Raw genomic sequence first — 16,043 nt, 5'->3', positions numbered from 1 at the left:
GGTCGTGACCCACAGGTTGAGGCATAAAGCTGGAACCAGAGCAACGGCTCAGAAGTTAAGCACACACACTTTTCTTGCAGAAGACCTGAGAGTTCCTAGTGTTATCTTTGGGCAGCTCTCAGATACCTGTAACTTCAGCTCCAGGGAATCCAACGTCCTCTCTGGCTTTCCTGGGTACTCAAATTTACGGGCATATATTCCCACACAGACACATAATATCTTTTAAAATCTGTTTTCTTTCAAAGAGAGGTAAATCTGCTGATAGTAGCTCTTTGGTGAAATCCTTGATAAGCAACAAAGTTGCTTTGTATTGACTGTGTTATCAAAAGGGCCAAGTAGTCCCTCCCAACAGAGAACAAATAGGGACAAAATGACCTACCCTGTGTTCATGCTTAGATAAATCTGAGAAGACAGTGACTGAAGCACTGTACCCATGATGCACCTGTGCATGTGCATCCCATATCTTTCTGGGGTCTCTCGTAGCCTCTGCTCTTGGTGGTTACTACCTACATTTAACAAATGATTTTTAATTTTTACAGCCACCCTTTATATTCATAAGTATAAAAACAATTTTTTGTGCATTTTTAAAAAATTTCTGGAAGTAGAAGATACTTTTGTTTCCTGCGAGAATAAAAGGTCAGGATGAATAATTAGCTTAACGGGGAGTATTAAGAAGCACTTGTCTTCACAAATTATAAGTGTGTGTGTATGTGTGTATGTATATGTATACACACATATATATACGCATACACATAAGTAAGATCATGGTTTATATTGTTAATCCAATTAGGGAAACTGAAGGGGGTTTTCATTTGGAAGTTAATTGAACAATAGAACACAACACACAGCCTGCAAGCACCAAATTATTCAAGTAAATATGGTAGAGTGTAATTTGTGATGGTACCAACTTCTAAATTTGGCACTGCTAGGATTTTCTCCAGCTAATTACTGAGATCTTCTTCATGAGGCACATGCTGGTTATGATTTCCTGTTGGTGATAAAAAATGGCTAATCACAGTGTAAAACTCCTGCTTGACAAGGAAGTAATAAAAGTGGCTCAGACTGGCAGAATCCAGTAATCAAGCCAGTATTTACGAATGGCACCGTTGAGGCTGGCTGTGCAATTAATGTGTAATTCTGGCTGAGATGTGTTAATCTCTCCTGGAAAACTCATCCCCCGTGGCAAATTTTAATCTACACCAACATACACTGTGACTGGTATCCAATACTGATACTAGAGGTAGATAAGGAGAGGTAAGCTTCTGGGTGATTATGTCCTGGGATGAAGGTAAATGGGGAGTGTGAACCAGGAAGAAAAGAGCACTCCCAGTGGGCATGCTGTGGGAACACATAAAGAAAGTAAGAAGAAAATGTCTGAGACACAAAGGCTCCAGGACTCTGGAGAGGGCATGTACCCTGCAATATGTTATTCTCAAATTTAGTGACACAGGAGAATCCCAGCTTATTCAGAGGCAAGGCAGGTCTTAAAATGTCATCTGACAAATGTGCAAAAGGTTACGTGAAATTAGAACATTTAAAGAAAAATTGCCGTGTCTCTGGGATTTCTTTAACAGCAAAAACCTAACTTTGAACTGCATGTCTGCAGAAGCCTGACCCATGCCTGCTTTCTCTTCATTCCAAAAATGATACAGTGTGAACTGAGCTGGAGATCACACTCCTTCCCACAGGATCCCACCCATGAGCTCTACTAGGTCACAGGGTTGCACCAGACTTTGTCTGGGATTTGCTCTCCCTCGGGATATGAAGTCACCAGCCTGGGTTCACCTCTAGTATAAGGCAGAGCGAAAAAGCCATTTTATAACCAACCCTCTTGTGAGAAACAAGTGTGGAAGTGTCCCAGCCCTGGATATTCCAAACTTGGGGATTGTGTCTCTATGACACTCACCTTATCCTCTTTGTCTCTCACCAGGCTTTTCCTCTCTGGGGCACGTAGCATCAGGGCAGGGGGACGGGGTGCACGGCTGTGCTCTTTGCCTTTCTCTGTGGGACCAAAATAATAGCCATCAGTATTCCATTTATCGTGTCTGTCATGACTTGAAATTTTAAACATAAAAGGTGGCTTTGAAAATCCAAATCGATTCCCAGCATTGCCGAGTACAGAGGCCGACTCTGCAGTCTTGGCTTTTCAGTTATCATCCAATGACAATCTTTGCCTGATCCTGAGCCTTAGAGACATGAGTCTCTCTCCTGACCCAGCCAAAGACCACCCATTACATCTGTGTATATGACTCCCTCCAGCCCTTCTTTCAGCCTGTCCTTGAAGATACTGGTTCCACTCTGTCCCCCATAATCTTGTAGATGGAGAAACCCAGAAAAAATGAGTAGATAGTGAGTGTCCCCAACAGAAACCACCCAGGACTGGAGCAGTCCTGCTAGTGAGTCAGCACATGGTGAGAGGTGATAAGAATATTACGAAGAAACGGTGAGCACCACCATGGCTCAGCCTGTATGTTTCTAGGTCCATGTGCAAGTTGGGCTGCCATAGCTTTCCATGTGCTTCCCAGGCCCAGGCAATTGGGAGCTTCCTTCATATCATCAAACTTCATTTGGGCCAGTCTAAATCACCTTTGGTGATGCTGTGTAGGTCGGGGAGGCGGAAGACTCAGGCCTTTACCAGAAAGGACACAAAACAATGTGGGACAAAGCCAGCCTCAATAATCTGATATCTGATGGCCATCATGGCCAGTCATTCCTGCCAGGTGTGGAGAGGACTCCAAAGTGACCATATCTCTAGCTATCCCTTCTTCATCAGCAAATGGACAAGGGCTCTGTCCATGTGCATGACATTTGAACAAGAATCGCATGAGCTAAGCAATAGAGAAGAAGACAAAATCTGGTAAGCCCCAGGTGAAAATCAAGTTGAAGTTTAAATTTTCTTTTCCAAAATATATCTATTTGGTGCCTTAAAACCATGGCAAATGCCTTTAGTAAAAGATAGCAGACTGATGACTATTTTAAAAATCAAGAATAGAAAAGGAAATCAAACTATATAACCACATACCAGCCTAACAGAAAGCAAAGCCACCTTGGTTTGGGAGTCATGACACTAGGACTTTTCTGCTTCTAAGGTGGATCCAGAGTTCTTGACATCAACCTCTGCTGGGAAGGCCACAGAGAAGGAGGAGATGGCAGAAATAGCTTTCTCCCTCTCCTTCTCCATTCCCCTCTCCTTCTCTCTCCTTCTCCCTCCCCCACACCCTCCCCTTACCCCCTCTGTGTGTGTGACATAAATATGCACATATGCACACACCCGTGCAAACATACACAAAAGTGGTGTTCTGGGAATGACTTCCTCTAGGAAAACAGCTAAGCCTGGAGAATGGGGCAGGCAGGGCAAAGCAGGAGACCATCTTGTCACTTTTTACCTGCAGTCTTTCTTGATCTCTCGCTGCAAATATCTTGTACACTGACTACACCATATGCACCGTCAACACCCCAACACCCTCTGCCACCCATTCTGTGCTGGCTGGTGGTTGGGGCCATGCTGATCAGATTCCCACACTGAACTCTAGGTCACCATCACGCTCACTGTGAGTATCTGTATCCCAAGGGCTTCAGCTGCAGAGTCAGGCAGGTGCAGAGTGTCCTGTCCCTGAGCTGTGAGAACTCTCACAGAAGCAACTGTGCTTCCGACAGAGCAGCGGGGATGCTCTGCCCAGGAATGGAGTAGTCCTGTAGCACAGAGGCACAGCATCTAGACCAGGCAGAAACACAGATGTTCCATTTCTGGCTTTTTTTTTTCTCCATGAAGGAGTGGGTGTAAATACCTATGGGATGTCCTAAATATAAGGCCTCTTGTCAACCACTGTTACTCAGCAGAAGTTCTGGCATTTTCTGCAGAGGACTGAGGACCAGTACTTGCATCTGAAGGAGGAGCCACTGTTAGCTCAAGCGGTAGGCAAGCAACCCAAGCATGCAATCTGGTGTCATGGTTCCCTCATGTCACTGTATGTGCAGGACTGAGAGTCTGCCCATACCCTTAATTTCACACAAAAGCCAGACATGCTAACCAGACAGAACTCCAGCACAATCAGCCACAGCCACAACCAAGATGCATCCACAGGCCTCATCAAACCATCTATTTATCCATTTCAAGATTGGCTGGGAATGAAGGATGGAACTTAGAAGAGCTCTTGCCCAACATGTGTGAGGCCTGGAGCTGGATCTCCAGTACTGACAAAATAGAGAGGGAGGGAGAGACAGAGGGAGGAAGGGAGGGAGGGGAGGAGAAAGGGATAGCGGGAAGGAGAAGGAAGGGTGAAAGGGAGGAATATAAGAAGGGAGGGAAAGGTATAGAGAGGAAAGGAGAGAGGGAAGGAGGTAGGTAGAGAAAAAGGGAAAGAGGAAAGAAGGGAGGAAGAGAGGAAGAGAAGGAGAAAAGGAGAGAAGGGAGGGAGGGAGGTAAGGATATAGGCAAACAGATGCAACTTGAGAGAAGCTATCAGTTTTCCTTCAGCTAGATAAAAAAATCTGGTCAAGAGACTAGCCAAGGACACAGGAAAATGACCTAGGATGCCAGCCTCACTGTTGAATGCATCATACTGTCTAGAGCTTGTGCCTTTGAGATTGTTTGGTGGTAAAAGCTGACCTCTAGAAACCCAGAATGCTACACACAAAGAATGTTATACACAGAAAGTGACAGACACACACACACACACACACACAATGATAGGTAGATAGGTAGGTAGGTAGATGGATGGATGAATAGATAGATATGATTTTAAAAGACCTTTAACTCTGGGGTCATGCCTGAAGCTCATTCCTTGCCAAAGTGTGAAGTAAGCCTAGGCACAGGCCTCTGTCCTGACTCCACATTGGGTAATTATATTTCTGCCTTTCACTACATCACCATTCCAGAGATCAGCAAAGAAAGGGCACATGGATGAGAGACATGGCCATTTGTTTTGTGACTCTCCACAAAGGTTAAAAACCTCTTTAAAAATGGACACAGCTAGATGGCCTTGAAGTCAGCCTTGAGTCAGTCTGTCTGCTTCTCCACCCATCACCTGCTGTCTCCTGCCCTATGTGGAAACTTGTGGCTATAAATTGTCAAGTCAGCAGAGCAGAGTCAAGTCAACAGAGCTGTGTTGCTCAGAGCCTAAAGCAGGTGCAAGGCCATGCAGTTAATAGTATCTGTAGTCCTTGCTCTTTTGGTTTCGAGATTTATTCACTGTCATTGACACTGGTCCTGGGATGACACAAACCCTGATGCCTCTGCGCCTTCTCTAGGCAACTGAAAATGTTTATAATCCAGTAAAATCTTCAGCTTGCTTTCCATTTTCAGTGGAGGTCTCATGGAGACATGTTGGTGAGGACATTTGACCAAGCTAATGAACTCAGACCTGCCTCTCAAAGATTGTAAGACTTGGGTGTGGCCAGAGGGTCAAAAAACTTTCCTGTCATTCATTAGACTTTATAAAATCTTTAATCCTAGCTGCAGTCTAGCTACTCAGGGTATAGGATAGCAAAGTTTATTCAGAGGCTTGTAGACAGATATGGGGCTCTTAATTCGCACCACCTGCACCCTAAAAAGGGGGGATATGCACAGGTTTGGACTAAGGTGTATGTGGTTGTGAATAGCAGGAGTTCTAGGTTAGCCAAAGAAATACATGGACCTGTGTCCAGGAGACTGTGACATCAGAAAAATAGAGACCTGCAGAAATGGAGCAGCCATGGGATGGAAAAGAGAGGGCATTCCAAGAATTCCCCATCAGAGGAAGCCTCATATGCAGAATGAGAAGGAGTGAGGTAAACATAAGCTGAACACTCTTGCCTACAGATCCAGGTATTGGAAGAGAAAAGTCAAATTGAGGGAAAGTTGTATGCTCCGATTACTGCTGTGGACTCCACATACTTAATTATTGAACTGAGAGCTGTTTTGTGACTGGAAGTGAGTGGATGGGTTTTTACTACCCAAGAATGAGCCACGAGCCATTTGGTTTGGACTTTATCCAAATGTCATAAAGATCAAGCTGTATAAAGCAGGCCAGGACAGACTTTGCAAGGAAGGCACGAGGCTTGGTTTGCCTTTCCACTGCCTAGTCTATGATCACAACATCATGGCCATGGTAAAAGACATGTATGCATGTAAATTAATATTCATGGCCAAACAAGTCGGTAGAATTGATAGCAAAGCCAGGTGTCTAGAATTCTACTCTTGAACAAAGGAAGCATGGCTTATGATTATTCTCCCGTTATCTTAAGAAGGTATACTGAAGTCTTTATTTTACTGGAAACAGTTGGTCTTTGGAAAGATCTGGTTTTAAAGCTTAGCCTTTGAGATTCATGGTTTATATTGGTCCTCTTTAGTGCTTCTTGGAGAAAATACTTTTGATGATCATTTTAAAGCCCTTCATAGCAGACACATATCCCCTGAATACCTGTGACAAATGTCTGCACCTTGCCCTACGTGGTTTCCTTAATCGCCAACTCTTTTTAACAGCCATTGATTTTGCAGACTCTGTGGAGGGGTATGGGGGAAGCTCCTCGGGCCCCCGGACATAATTGGGTCTGTGCCTCAGCCATTCCACTGTGGAAGTGCTTACTCTACAGCTCTCTATGGGCCACTTCCAGGGTCCACTCTGACATGCTTAAGTACTCTTTGCTTTGGGCCTCTCCACAGACTCCAATGACGCTGTCGTAAAGGACTCCCTGAAGTGGCAGAGAGAGCTGGTTTATGAAGCAAAATCAACAAGTTGTAAGACTTCAGGCCCCCATGTACCTGGGGGAGTGCAGAATATATTTCCACCTAGAAGCAAGGCCTGATGGTAATACCATCCCTGCAATCCATCTATTGATCAAGCCCAACTCTGACTTGAAGGCTCCCCAAGGGCTTCCCCCTTTGATTTTTCTTCTCGGCAATCTTGAGGGCCAGGAGAAATAAGATGATGACAGGGCAGTCTGGGAGAACAGGAGCCAGAGCTGTGGATTGTTGGGTGTCAGCTTACTGTTCTCGAGACCCTACACAGTGCTCCCTTGTTGGTGGGTAAGGGATGAAGGATGTGATGCTATCAGTCAGTGCTCCCCGAGGACTATAGCACCTGTCTAATGAACAGCAGAAGGGGTTCCTCAGAACCCTTTGGGGTGCAGCCAGAAATCAAAGCAGGATCCAGTGACATGGCAGTAGAAGACAGAACTGACCTGATGCATAGCTCCAGGAGCAGGACAAGGTGTTTACTACCTGAATCCCACCCCAGGATGCGCAGCCCAAGAATCATCCCTGCCAGCAAGGCCAGGACCACAATGATAGCCACACTAGCACATCCTCGGAGACCTTCTTCCAGGAAGTAAATTGAAGAGTAATAGCCACCACTCTGTGAAGGCACTGCCAAGCTCTGCTCAAACCCTGCAGTCAGCTAGAGGACACTGGGTCTTGTCATTGCAGGCTCCTGGTCTCTGAGTGTTCGTCGGTGAAACATCCTGCAGCCTTACCAGCTTCTGGCCCTGCAGCACAGCCCTGGGGACCACCTGAAGCTCCACAAAACTAAAGATCATTTTCATGGCGACGCAAATCACTTCTGAGTCCTCCTAAATTTTTCACAGGTTGTGATTTCAGAGTTGACAAGTGACAGAGAGAATTGATTTTCCACCCGTTTTTATTTTCTTGGAACTTCCTATGCCAATGAGGTGGTAAAACACTCAGACAGGAGGGAAGGGCTGAGCTTCCCCAAGGTGTGGGGATCCTGGGCTGTAAGACCATCCATCCCAACTCTGAAGGTGACCTGCCCTGTAATATGACTCTACCTTGTACCAGACACTAGTTCCTCCATTTCTCCATTGTTCAGTTGACTGTAGGGGAATCTTCTGTCACCACTGGACAGAATACCCTGTGAAGGAATGGTCCGATTTCCCTAGAACATTCCAGAACCTGCAACAACCTGGATGTCTAATGCAGACAGACCACATGAGGTTACAGATACAGAGACCCTACCCATCCCAGTGCCAGCCATATGAAGGAGGTTATAGCATGGCTGTCCCATGGGACTGCAGTAAGAGAGGAGAACCTGAGATACACTTAAGGCTTCTTGATGATGTATGGCAAATATGTTTCAGTATCAACAAAAGTACTGGGCAATGCCATATACTCCCTAGAGAGCTATTCACAGTCCACCAGGGCACTCTTGCCACCTACCCCAGATGTAGTCTGTGTCCTGCTATGACATCATGTACATTCTGGATCCAGAAAGTGACCACAGAGCCAGCTCCCAGCCTACCTTTCTGACCTCCACAGCATGTTCTCTGAGGAGAATTAATGGGAAGTAAGTGACCCTGCATAATTGCAAGAGTAACAGGTTCTAATCTCCAGCCTAGAGTGGAGATTTTAAAGGCAGAAACAATAAATTAGACCATTCCTATAAGAAAGCACACATTTTGTAAGCACACAGGGGTCAGCAAGTGGTAGCAGTAGGACCTGGCCACATGCTTGGAGTAGGGGAGAGGACAGAAAAGTGGGCTAGGGCTAGAGAAGAAGCAGGCACAAAGAAGAGACAGAGACAGAGACTTGGATAGGAGAAGCCAGGAAGAGAGATTCATGTGACCTTGAAATGTGTAGCAGTTTCTCCAAAAAGCAGAAATCCATTTCAGTAGAAAGATGTTATTCAAGAAACACCCACCATTCAAGGCAACAAGAATCACAGCTGTGGGAGAGGGGAAGCTGAGACTCTCTCCCGACATTTGATAAGGCTCCTCTGCACTCCAAGAAGCTGGTGCTCTGGGAAGCTCAGGATCCTCATAACTGTAGTTTAGTACTTGGCCTAGCACAAGTGGGAGAAGCTCTCCAACTCCCTAAGATGCCGATGCTATGCAAAGGCAGATGTACACACAAGTGCATTCAAAGAAATTCATATGCCTATACACATACGAACAGACTTGCAGGCACAAAGTGAGACCATGTGCACACAAAAGTCCATACACACAGAGACATGTGTACACAACATGTCATATGCTGAAATAGTATGTACACATGGTATACATAAAAACAAATGTAAGATACAAGATATGTTCATTGATATATGTGCATATACAGGTATACATTCCTACAGACACATGTACACATACACACACATGTGCACACATACATACTCACAGAAACAGTTGTTGGTTTAGAGCATCACAGATACATGTGGGTTTTCTGTTTACCACCTAGACAAGGGAAATACAATAAATACTTCATCCCCTCTGCCCCCTACCATGATTAGGATCAGTTTCTATTTATTTTTTCATCTGTAGATGTGTCCCCCAGTTTATGGCCTTAAAAAAAATGTAGCAGCCTCTAGATTTAGAGCTATGGAGTCTTTCCCTTACTCTTGGTTCACAGGTATGTTCAAACTTCCCGTGTTCTCCCAGGACCTGAAATACTAGCAGCTTCACAAAGGCCACAGATCATTAGAGAATGTTTACTTGGGTGCCTGAAGGGTGAGCACTACAGCTCATACCTACAGTGTACCCTAAGATCACAGAACAAGAGACTCTGAAGACAATGTGGATGGGGTCTTCTCAGGGTGCAAAGCTCCTGGCCTGTGGCAGGTGCTTTAAACCTTCACACCTGCAGATTACAAACTTACTTTGTAAATGATGCTATGCTCAAAGCTAATGATGGTACAGTTGAAATTCCCAGGAGTTTAGTGGAGACAGTCACACTGCCAAGGGCCCCACCACACAGCACCGTAGAATACCACACAAGCACATGACAATTCTCCCCAGGGCAGCGCATTAACTCCTGTTTCTATAGCACTCCACATCCTCTGCTATGAGCACACCCCAATCTACTGATCCTCCAGCTATCTGAAAACCACTCAGAACCAGGCGTGAGATGCCTGAGATCCTACTCATCAAAGCTCAGCTAGGGGGAACGAAAGACATTCAAGTAAGAATTTATGCTACCTTTCCCTAAGCCTATCTCAAGGGCCCATGGGATTCTCACGCCCCACCAGAAGTATCCATCACTTTACAAAGGCTCTGGGGAGGCCGATCCTCACTTGCTAGTTCTTGCCTTCATTAAGTCAAATCAGAGTCAACAGATGGAACTATGCACTACACTCTAGAGAGCCACAGTTAATCGTGTGACAAGAAAACAAAGCATCGCCACAGCTGTGTGTTACCTACTTCGTGGACATGAGTCTGTGAGGACAACTATACACTTGCAAGAAGGCAGCACCTGGGCTGCTGTCCCAATATTCCCACACATATGGCTTTAGCTCTGTCTTTCAGCCTGTGCTGATGGCAGGGGCCGGTAGCCCTGTGGCTGTCATAGTTTTCTACAAAACTATGGTGGGAGCAGACTAACACACCGAGGAGCTGGAGACATGAGCCAGGTGCGTCCACAGCATGAGTCATATCATCCTGTATATTATATAGTATATTGTAAATGTAATGGAAATAGAAACAAGCTTTATTGCCATATTGAAAACTCTTAATTTTGTGAGATGATAAAGTATACTATTTCCCCTTCCTCCCTCCAAACATGTCCTCTTTCACACACACACACACACACACACACACACACACACACACACCATGCATTCCTAAAACCAACTAAGGATTGTCAAGAGTGGGAGAAATAATCTTCTCAAGGAAAGAGCTCACCCTTGTGTATCCAATACTAAATGGTCAGCACCTCAAAACACTGAAGACTTCTTATGTCCCCTGTCTCCTGCCCACTATGAGTTTACAGAAGAGATGGGACTTGTCTAAGGTGTATTTTGACAAGGTTAAGATTAAGTATAGCTGTCCTAACATTCAAACACTGGCAGGGGCATCCGACACTTCATACTTTAAAACCTCCTCAAAGTACCTTTTTATATAACCTTCAGTTAAATATAAAAGAGAAAGGCATGATTAAACATATTAATTTTCTAAACTGTATCATTAAATTATATCAAATAGGAACATTTTGTAAAAATGGGATTCAATATTAAAGCAATTGTAACACAAGAGAGAGATTTGTCACACCCCCATCTCTAGAATGGGGTAATTATGACCACAGAGTGGATCCTGGTTTAAGCTATGTCATTACTCCCAGGATGACAGTGTTGCTGGGTGTCTAGGGTATAGGCTGTATTCAGAAAGACCCCCTCTTGCTACTCTATTATTTGATTCTTTGGGCTTCTGGCTGAGATGGGTGTGGCTTCCAGCACAGCCCACTAGAGCTCATAACCCTGGGGCCAAGGGATCTTCAGTTGTCTGGTCACCAGAAGAGATTGTCCTACAGTTCTATGCCAGGACATGGAAGAAGAGGGATACCAGGACAAAGAGAAGGAAGGAGAGAGCTTCAGCTGGCTCAGATGAGAGAAGCCTATTTCCCTCTATCAGCTCTGAGAAGCCTGAAGATGGGCTGGGATACTACCTCCCACTCCCAGAGAGATCTGGGCTCCACCCAGAGGCTACAGGTGAAAGACTGATTCGCAAAGTGTCAAAACCCAATTCAGCCACTCAGCAGTCATGAAAGAGAACTGATTTTCTTCTCTGGATTTCAATGTCTCAAACTACAAAACAGGCTGATGGCTCTGGACCAAGATGCATTCATTGTGCCATATGATACACAGCATGGTGGGTGGTCCTGATACAGGATCTCAGTGTCTACTGGGCAAAATAAATCCATTCAAGCTAGTCTTATGCATCCTAGGGTTAGTATCTTCATTGCCTGGCTATTTTGGGGGCCCTCACACTGGGAAAACTTCAATGAGTTGATAAAGTAGAAGCAAGTACCTAAACACAGCTCAGCCATAAATCAGGGCTTATGATTAATTCATCCTAGGGCCCTGCGTTTGCATGATTTAAATGAACAGATACTTAGGCAGCCTAAGCACAATGCGCAGGAGTACTTACTGTGCTGGCAGCTCCACATCAAGAAAGTAAAAGGGTGATTTCAGAAGAATACTGGGCACCCTCTGCAAGTTCAGTGGGCAGCTTTCGATTTACATGCTTGCAGCACGAGCCTGCCGCTCTTCTCCAGAGATCTTGGATTGAGTCAGCGCTGACTTCTGCAGACTAATCTACATGGAAATGCAATCCTCACCTAACTGATTTATTCTCGAATTTAGATGTAATAAAATTAATAGCGCAGTTCTCAGCTCAGTTGATGAAATTAACTCAGACTTTCTTAACCAACTTCTTCAGTTATTTTCTTGATTTTCAAAAGGCAAGCTATCCCAGTCATCTGATACAAACGGCTTTAATTAGCTTAAGGCAAACATAACCTTTAAGGAATGCAGGCTTGGGATCATGGGCCCTGTGCTGAAGGACTGGAACAATTCTGTGCACACAGATTTCATTTGTCACCCCAGGCCATACCATCTGATTTGGGATGGCACCAAAACAGACCAACCACCCATTATTTGGAAGAAAGATATTCTGCCAAAGCATAAAGATGCCGAAGCCAGGCGAGGTACATTTGGATGACAAGGACAGTACTTTCCAAAGGATGGGGAGAAAGAGGCCCAAAGTGGCTGTGTTCTAACACCATGAGCCACAGCAGATATTTGATCGCTTCAGAGGCCTTAGGCATTTTCCAGGGAACTTTCGGCTTTAATGCCTATTTCATTTGGTGCTATTAAAAATTGAAAGTGATCAATCCTAACTCACTCTGAAGCATCTGGTGAAACAAGACCCTCTGGTTGGAAAACAGCACTTTTCCTGGGTCCATCTTTCTAATATTCCGTTGCACTGTACCCCAGGGATTCCTTACTCCCTGTTAAACTTGAGTCAGGATTTCTGGCTCACAAAGTAACACTTTTGTTTTCAAACCCAACCTTGGGCTTTGCTTGCCCTTACTGGCTCTCCCTGCTCTTTGCAGGTTAGAAGACAATCCCTTTCTTCCCTCATCAGGTCTCAGTCTCAGGAATTCACCCCTACCTACAGCCCTTCCCGTGAGATTTCATGACCATGTTTCTCTAGAGTGACACTGACCCCATCTCTGCTACTCATAGTCCCCCATGGCTCCCCAAGCTGAACTGGAAACCGGTCCTCCCTAAGTCTCTGGACCACACAGAGGACTGTGTTGACTACAGGTTGGAATGGTTGACTAATGAATGTTCTTCTTTCTTGGAGGGCAGAAACCTTGATTTCAACATTTCTTTCCATAATCCTTATTTACATGTGAGGCTCAGTCAGCTTCCTTGGGTTGGCTGTGCACCTATTACTTGTACATCAAATGACAGGAAGAGTAGGTTGTTCCTGTGACTTACTACAGCTCCTCTGGCCTCTATGGCCCAGATTCTGGGGACTTCTATTTATGCCTGGAAAGGCCTCCCCTTCCAAGTTGAGAGTCCCATTCTCACACCCTCAAAGCCTGTACCCAAGCTGCCTCACTGAGCAGGGTCCTCATTGCCTGTGTGATTTTAAATATGGTTTACATATTTCCATTTTTGTGCAACACACATAATGGACCCACCTCATATCTGTGAGCCCTGCAACTAAAGTCATGGCTCTTAATCTTAAATCAATTATAAATCAGCTGTGTGACTGACACACATTAGTTGCCTGATCAATAATTCATAGCCCATAATCAAATATAATAGTGAATGCCCTGCTATCCATAGAAAGAGACAAATGGGCTTATTACCTACCCTTCCCATTTCCCATGTGGAGAACAATCAAATGAAAGAGAAACAAGACAGAAATTAAACAAGCAGAGAGACACAGTGTCCACCAAGAGCCAGGAGAGCTGCTATGGGAATTCCCCTACCAGAACAAAGTCACAGTCATAAAGAGGTCTCAGCAGTAAATGGCAGACAGGGGTACACCACTTTCAAATGAGAACCAGCTGCCACAGCTCTCATTCTGAGAACACAGCAAGGGGCAGTTGTCACCCATTCTGAGGTGTGAATGGGCAGTCATGTCAGCAGCAGAAATAAGGATAACTGTAGGAGACAGATCAACAGTGTTACTGGGGATCATGTAAGAGGGGGGAAATTGGGTCTGTTCAGTCCCTGCATATTACCCTCTGAGAGACTAGAGAGGATGTTCTTCCAAACAGACAAGAGTGCAATGTTAGTACCAAGGAAGACTAGGGACCATAGGTTCTCGGATATTTTTAGATGTGTGCACTGGGATATTCACATATACTTGTATTTATATCTTCCAAGATCTCAGCTAATCTAGAATCAAGAGGCTTGCCCTATCTCAAGCCTGCAATCTGTATTCTGTTATCCTAAACCTCAAAATGCATGTCTCTGGCCCAGCAGGAAACATTCAGCCCAATGGTCTACTCCTAATATCCATGAGTTGGCCTTACTGAGAACTGAGTCCTTGCCCTGGGCTCAGAGGAACATTAGCAAGGACATCCCTGCAATTTGGTGCTACACATAATCCTTTCTGGCTCCATCATGGCCAACCACAACTTGGGATGTTTGCTGCATCCGAATAAAGGGTCTTCTTGGGTCTCCTTGTCTTCTTGAGTTTGGAATACCTTCATGCCTCCTCCACTGTCCTTCAACATAGCCTGTTCTAAGTAGAGGGTCAGACCTTTGCATTTTATGAAGCTTCTGTGGAGCCCAATGTATCTGTTACCCACCAGACTCTGTGTCCAGCAGCTTTGGAAGGACTCTGCTCCACAAACCAATTAAGAGAAGAGAAGAAACCAGTGTTCTCAAAGGTGTGGGCTCTGTGCTCTTTCTCAGAGCTTACGTTTATGCTCTTGGGCCTGATTCCCGCTGTCAAGGGGTCCCTTTGGACATGAGTAAAATGTATGTTCTCCATCCCAGGTTGCTCTTTTCCTCCTGAAAAGCAGCTTCCTACTTTGGTCCCAGCACACTTCTTGGGTGACTGGTGGCAGGGACTTTGCCATTCCTTACCTCCTCTGGTGCAATTAGAGCAAAGCATGCTCCCGATTTTGACAAGAAGATGGAGAGCTTCAGCTCCATGGTGGCTAATTGGTGGTGTTATTTATGTGTTTCAAATGCTTGTGAAGTTCCCTGGCTGTTTCTGAAGCAATTAGTCTCATCAATGGCAAGGTTTATGAGTTGAAATAGCAGGGATTAAAGCATTGCCTAACAGAAGGGAACACAAGAATGACTGTGCCCTGCTGGTCTCCAACACGGAGTGCCCAGGAAATGGGTGTCCAAACTTTACCAGGAGATCATGGGTCCCTTTCCAGAGGGTGCCATTATCAAACCCATGCCAGAGACACTCAGATCCAAGGCCCATGGTAGACAGAAGAAAACTGGGGAAATCCAAGGCAGGTAATCCACAGAGGCAATTTTCTTTTTCAACCATCCCTAATATCTCTTTGGCTATTTTGAGTTTTTAACATAAGGGTAAGTTGAGGCACAAGCCTGAGGACAAGTATTTGTGTCAACTAAAAGTAGAAATCCACTTCTTGGTGTCCAGGAAGAGAACTACTGAGATGATACCAGAGGCTGAATTCAGAAAGAAAATGGGGAGAGGGAAAGAGATGATGGAAAGGAGAGAGAAGAAATTGAAAAATAAGGGAGACCAAAGACAAAGGTGGCATATGAAACCATTGCTTAAATATGCCCTATCTATCCAGTAAGATGTTCTTGGGACCACCTTCTACCTCTGTACAGGACACTTGGCCCTTACATGGCCCTGTGCTCACCTGCTCCTACAGTGTCATCTGCTCCATTGTTATCAACAACGGAATATGCAGACCATCCTGTACTTTCCTGGCATGTGTAAGGGACCCAGGGATGTCATGCCTGGCTTGGTAGGCTATGCCTTACTGAAAATTGGCAGCGAGTCCTTTAACCCTCCCACAGTCATATAACTAGAAGACTCCCCAAGTCATATCCCATTGGCTAGACCACAGCACACCCTCACACAGTCTACCTAGGCAGGATGGGAACTGTGAATGAGGTGGAATGGAAGGGCATGTAGCTTTGGCAAGGCAGAGGAACAACCTGGTCAATTCTTCAGGAATTTAAAAGCACAAGAAAGTAATACCAGGAGCACTATGATGCCTTGGCAGAGCCCAAAGAGAGAATCTCAGAGTTCAGACCTCCTAGTGTTTCTGAGAACCCATCCCTAACAATTTAGGGTCATTCCTTTTGCTCAGTGTTTTAACA

General features: G+C 45.1%; 1 protein-coding gene across 1 annotated transcript in view; it reads right to left on the bottom strand.

Moving 5' to 3' along the window:
* Positions 1 to 16,043, bottom strand: part of TCERG1L (transcription elongation regulator 1 like) — a gene marked incomplete at both ends in the record, with an annotated part of 171,935 nt that overhangs the window by 59,866 nt on the left and 96,026 nt on the right. Inside the window, one exon of the mRNA XM_080911783.1 lies at positions 1,907 to 2,001. Within this exon, the coding sequence (XP_080767909.1) occupies positions 1,907 to 2,001 (95 nt within the window). The remainder of the gene's footprint in view (positions 1 to 1,906; positions 2,002 to 16,043) is intronic.

Source organism: Micromys minutus (assembly GCF_963924665.1).
Source record: "Micromys minutus genome assembly, chromosome: 2".
In the NCBI taxonomy this organism is placed as follows: Eukaryota; Metazoa; Chordata; class Mammalia; order Rodentia; family Muridae; genus Micromys; species Micromys minutus.
Note: the sequence above shows the minus strand (reverse complement) of the source record. Positions and strands in the feature narration are given on the sequence as shown.